General features: G+C 34.5%; 1 protein-coding gene across 1 annotated transcript; it reads right to left on the bottom strand.

The window, feature by feature from the left end:
• Positions 1–251: 251 nt before the first annotated feature.
• LOC110642553 (protein disulfide isomerase-like 1-3) lies at positions 252–4,480 on the bottom strand. Its single transcript, XM_021794646.2, has 8 exons — positions 3,856–4,480; positions 3,556–3,688; positions 2,630–2,801; positions 2,422–2,537; positions 2,260–2,337; positions 806–895; positions 604–681; positions 252–510 (listed from the first exon to the last, which is right to left on the bottom strand). Exons 1-8 carry the CDS (start codon positions 4,353–4,355, stop codon positions 439–441), a joined length of 1,239 nt encoding a protein of 412 aa, XP_021650338.2. The 5' UTR covers positions 4,356–4,480; the 3' UTR covers positions 252–438.
• Positions 4,481–5,466: the final 986 nt, after the last annotated feature.

The raw sequence follows: 5,466 nt of genomic DNA, 5'->3' as shown, positions 1-5,466 counted from the left end.
ACGTTTTTAAAAAATAATTTTACTAATTTATTTTTTTAGTTAAATTTCAAGTTAATCGGTCCGTTTAAATGAGTCAATTCCAAATCGAATTATGAATCATTTGAAATCAAAATTTGCCTTTTTATGGACTAATGTGATGTTACGAACATATATGTAAAGCCCATCATGTATTTACAACGAGTTGATTCAAGTTTTTTTTTGGCAAAAGAAAAATTAGGAAAATAAAACCAGGAAGGGAACAAAGGCGAAGCTGCCAAACAAAAGCCAAAGGCCAACAAGCTGCTGCAAAAACCAAGCAAACAAAACAAGATCCAATAAACTTCCAAGCAAAGTAGAGGAAGCAAAGCAAATTCAAGTTACTGCTAATTTTGGTCCTTATACTAATATGCATGAAGAATGGAACTTGGATTAAGGGTCGGCATGATAGTGAAATGGACGTCAGGCAAAAGACATCATGGCTGGTTCTAACTTGCCCAGAAACTTCTCCTCCAGAAACTCCTCTGCAAATGACTACATCCACCTCAGTGTGCACATAACAACAGCACATAATTAGTATCATAGGGATCCTACTCTTTAATTAATTCTGAGAATTAATCGAAGTACCTTAATACCACTTAAGGTCAGTTCACCATCATATTTATACTTTTTGGCATCCCAATCTACTTTGTAAACAGCTAAGACCTGCACGATGATGTAGTTTTTAGTTCAGCAAAATTCAGTCTAATGCATGAAGAGGACTTCAATATGAACTCATTCTCCTTTTATTTTTAAGAAAAATAGAGACACTAGGGTACGGAGGACTCACTGTTGGAGAACCATCAGTGACGCCAAATTGGTAACTAAGCTCTCTTATATAAGAATCTTTATTGCTAGTTTCCACGTGAACAAACAGAATCTACATAAAACCCCACAAAGTGAATAAATGTATTACAAAGAGTTTCCAGATAAAATATGCAAGATTTTAATTCATATTTAAATGCAAAATATGAAGATTCACATTAAATGGCAAAATCTTGCCATGACCCAAGCCTTGCAAAAATTTCTCATGTGAAGGTCAAGATTCAATCTTGAATGAATCTTCCATATATCTTTGACCATGATATGGTGTATCTTGCCTTTAAGATTAAGGGGCAAAATGTGCCTTAATTTAAAGCTCGCTTCTTGGCTCTATATATAGCAGCCATCATTCCAACAGGAGAAAGGCAAGCAAGGAAGTGAGGAGAAAAACTAGTAAAAGAGAGAGCAAGTGAAAGTGGTAAGGAGAAATTTACTGACTGATAAATTTTTGGGGTGTCATTTCCGCACCATCATCAATCATAGGACCAATTATGGCTATAAATAGCCTCAACCCTTCAAAGAATTGGCCATGGTAATGAAAGTGTGGAGATGAGATCAAAGCAATCTCATTCAAGTCGGATTGAAGAACTCAAGTAGAAAAGAGTTTTAGCAAAATAGTTAGATTACGAGTGTATTTTACACGAGTTAATAGATATCGGTATCACTACAAGAAAAACTAAATTTTAGTGACCGATTTATGGATCCAACTCTATATATGCTTAGCGGCCAATTAGTGGCGCATTTGCCATTGAGACGTCACTAATACTTTTGAGCAATGATAGTTTTAGCAATGAACTAAATCAATCACTAGTACATCATCTCAAGGATTATGTACGGATTAGCAACAAATTTAGTGTGTTGCTAAAAATCTCATCGCTAAGCCATACAAATCAATTAGCAACACTAAAAGTCATGTTAATTTTCTTATAGTGTATTATATATAGTGTGCTATGTACTGGCTACTTTGATGGATCCTATACATCTTAAATTATCATCCTTTATCTATTGTCTTATTAAGATCAATAAAAATTTATTTAGAGTTCAATTTTCTATCCTCAAAATCTTCCCAAATTTTCTAATAGTTGAAAGTTATATTCAAACAAACATTTTCAAGGTATGATATATATATAGCTAGCTTATGTGATATAAAATTTTATCAACAACTTGGATAGGCAGTAAATCAAATAATAAGATTCAAAGCACCTAAAATGAAAGTGATAACTGTTAGAGTTGTTAAAACCTGTTTTTGCGACCTCAATCACAAACTTGACCTTCTAATTTGAACATCTTAACGTGGTAGCAAAAAATTCTTACTAGTTGAATTTCGTCATAGAAGAAGAGGTTGCTTTAAGCCCAATAGACTTCACCTTAGGAGGGCGTGCAAGAGCTAAATATGAAACCTGCCCTCAAAACTATACTTACATTTCCTTTGAATGCTTTTTCCACTTCTTCAAATATGGATATAACCTCCCATGATCTTTCAGGAGCGAAAAGCCACAACTGATAATCAAAGAATAAAAATGTTACCAATAACTTCTAAATTTCTACTATCAAAAAAATTATTGACTTAAAATAAAATCTCACCTGTTTCATACGATTCCTATAAATACTATCAGCATTGTTTAGTGTGAAAGGGATCACTGAAGGAATCTTATGCATAGATACAAAATCACCAATTGACAATCTGGTGAATTCACCTTCTGCAGGAAGAAGAGCAGAATATGTACCATACTGTGAAGAGCAAAAATTCTTAAGCACAAACTATATTTATTTATATATAGATGAAACTAACCATAACCAATGTAGCTAGGAGTTAGACCCTCCCATTTCACCAAGACCAAAGCATGGCGTTTGATTTGCTGGTCAATGTGGAACAACTCAGCAACATCAGCATTGGTAGTTTGATAAAATTTGACATCAATATGCAGTTTTGAGACGGCAGCAAGCTCCTCACTATCTTTAGCCTGTCAATTTTGTGCGTGAGACAGAGAGACAGAGAGTTGAATGATTAATAACTAAACAATCAAGAGTCTGAGTACTGCATGGGAAACATAAAATATGTGGGGATTAGTTCCAGCATATTTCATTGCATTTATATGTGGAGCAGGAGTATCCTCTATTTGAAATATTAAATTTTATAGGAATTTAATTTAATTCTTTTTAATTAATTTTTATATTTAAAATAAAAATTTTAATTCTTTTTAATTTAAATAATATTTTATTTTCAAAGAAATAGAAATTAAAGTGCAATTCACAGACAGACACAGTGAAGCAAAATTAAATATTTTCCTCCTTGAGACAGTAAAAAGGTTACTGCTTGAGTGGACGGTGGTGCGGTGGTGAAGGCCAGATGGGTTGGAATTTGCTAGGTGGTGTTGATCGCCGTAAACGATAAGTAATTTCTAATATTCTGTCGCTAAGATATTAAAAGAAGTATTTTTTTTAAGCAACCACCCTAAAATTTCAAACAGACGAGTAGTGTATCCAGTAGCGACGGCCAACTTGGCGTCTAGTCCCTCATGACATTTGAATTGTCATTATTTAATGTAGAATGATTAAAACGTCTAAATATAGTGATTAATATGCTAAATAGTGTCATAGGGAATTACAATTTTTTTTTTGTTTCATTAATTTTTTTTATATTTTCTTCAAGAAATTGGAAGAAACATATTCCACGTATGGACATGGAAAATATCATGAAAATGGGCACTAACATACCTCTAAAGTGTCTAGCAATCCCAAAACTCTCACAGATTTTGATTTTACTAATAAACGTTCTGCATCCTCAATTGTTGTGACATTTTGAACAGTGATGTTCATTATCTGATTCACCCAATTAACAATAGCATCCCTGCAGTGTAAATATAATCATATATTCATCTTTGCTCAGTAAAATCAATACAGCAATTGAGATGATGCAATTAAATATATTATAATGAAATAGGTTTTAAATTCGTTTTTCTATTCAACTTTTATTTGATTACCAAATTTATGTATTAAAAGAACTCAGAAACTCACCTGGTCCGTTTAGAGTTATAAAGAACCTTGTGAGCTCCGCCGATCAATAAATATAAAGTGGGCCACCCATCAATCTTGAACTTCATCGCCAACCTTGTCTCTTTATCACAATCAATTTTTGCAAGAACAGCATTACCCTTCAACATGGTAGCAGCCGCAGCATATTCCGGTGCCAGCTTCTGACTCCAAGCGCACCAAGGTGCATAAAAATTAATCATTACATACTGATTTTTATTAACAATTTCGCTAAAGTTGTTGTTCGTCAATACCACCACGTCCTTTTCGTCAACTGCGGGAGAGATGCTCTGCACGATCGGCTTCCCCGATATCTGCCTATGGTGTTGGCCGATGGAGATTGAAGAAACATCTGCAGCTTCGGCTTCGGCTTCGTCTGTGCTGTGGTGAAAGAGAGCTTTTGCAAGAATTGATGAAGAGAAGTGAGAGAAAGGTGTAAAGCAGAAGAGTGTGAAGACAAGGAGAAAAATTCTTGTTGTCGACATTGTTTTCGGGAGGGATAGAGCAGAGAAGAAGAATGGGAAGGGAGAGTTAAGTATTAATGGCCTGGGCAGAGCAGACAGAGCAGAGTGGGGAGTTATCAGACCAATGGCTTTGGACAACGGAGAAATTTAAGACGCCAAACCAATGACTGGATTAACTTTATTTAATTTTAAAATTCACAATTTTTTTCCCCTTTCCATTGACTTTTCCCCTTTTTTTATTTTTTTTAAATAAATTAAATGAAGAATATTAATTGGTTTATGAGAGGAAAAAACAATGTTTACATAGAAGTTTAGTTGCTACTCCATGTGAAGGTAAAGAAATGAAAGAGTATTAAGTGTATCCAGTGCATATGCACCATCTTTCACAATAATGTAGGACTCACTCTCCACGTTATAAGGAGAGTCCGCTTTTCTTTGATAGATAAGACACTATTTTTATATGCACGGAGAGTATTTTATAATCTTCCTAAAGAAATTTGTATAAATTCCTTTGAAGTACCTTGAAAACTTTTGCTACTTTTTGGAGTAACCATTTTAGAATTATTTTTATGGGACAAAAAGTTATAAGCATTTTAAAGTTATAGCAATATTCAAAATTTCCTTATATTGTAGCAACGAAATCCGCTGAAGATAACTAAAATAGGAAGTAAACAAGAAAATCAAAGCTTCCAGGGGTGTTCTGAGTTAGAGTGGCTCATATTCAGAAATTTGTTGTACACTTAAAGCCCCGGAAAAGGGGATGTTGTGCGTGTGTTGTAAGGAAGACATATGACCTGGCCTTGTAAGGATTTTGCATCTGAAGAGTTACATGGCCAAGTGTATATGCCTATGTATTATGAGCAATGCTATTTAGAAGATAACACAGCTGGGCGTGCGAAATCCCACAGTAATGGCATATGTGTCAAGTAGTTCTATTCAGAGGGTCACAAGGCTTGGACGTGTAAAATGCCACCACTGTGTTGACATTGATTGATACTAGAGGTGCTGTCAAGTTACATGGCCTGGCCATGTAAAGCCCTACCGCCGTGTTGGCATAAAGACAAGATTTCTTTTGTGATTGATATATTCCTATTTAGACTATGAATCCTAATTGTAATGGGTTAGGCTATCT

The sequence above is a fragment of the Hevea brasiliensis genome, chromosome 8 (assembly GCF_030052815.1).
Source record: "Hevea brasiliensis isolate MT/VB/25A 57/8 chromosome 8, ASM3005281v1, whole genome shotgun sequence".
In the NCBI taxonomy this organism is placed as follows: domain Eukaryota; kingdom Viridiplantae; phylum Streptophyta; class Magnoliopsida; order Malpighiales; family Euphorbiaceae; genus Hevea; species Hevea brasiliensis.
Note: the sequence above shows the minus strand (reverse complement) of the source record. Positions and strands in the feature narration are given on the sequence as shown.

What these genes read in the sequence shown, in the direction of transcription:
- LOC110642553 (XM_021794646.2), bottom strand. Translation starts at nt 4,355, where the DNA reads ATGTCGACAACAAGAATTTTTCTCCTTGTCTTCACACTCTTCTGCTTT. An exon ending in TATAACTCTAAACGGACCAG is followed by an intron (nt 3,689 to 3,855) that starts GTGAGTTTCTGA and finishes TTTACACTGCAG; the next exon opens with GGATGCTATTGTTAATTGGG. An exon ending in TCACTGATGGTTCTCCAACA is followed by an intron (nt 682 to 805) that starts GTGAGTCCTCCG and finishes ATCATCGTGCAG; the next exon opens with GTCTTAGCTGTTTACAAAGT.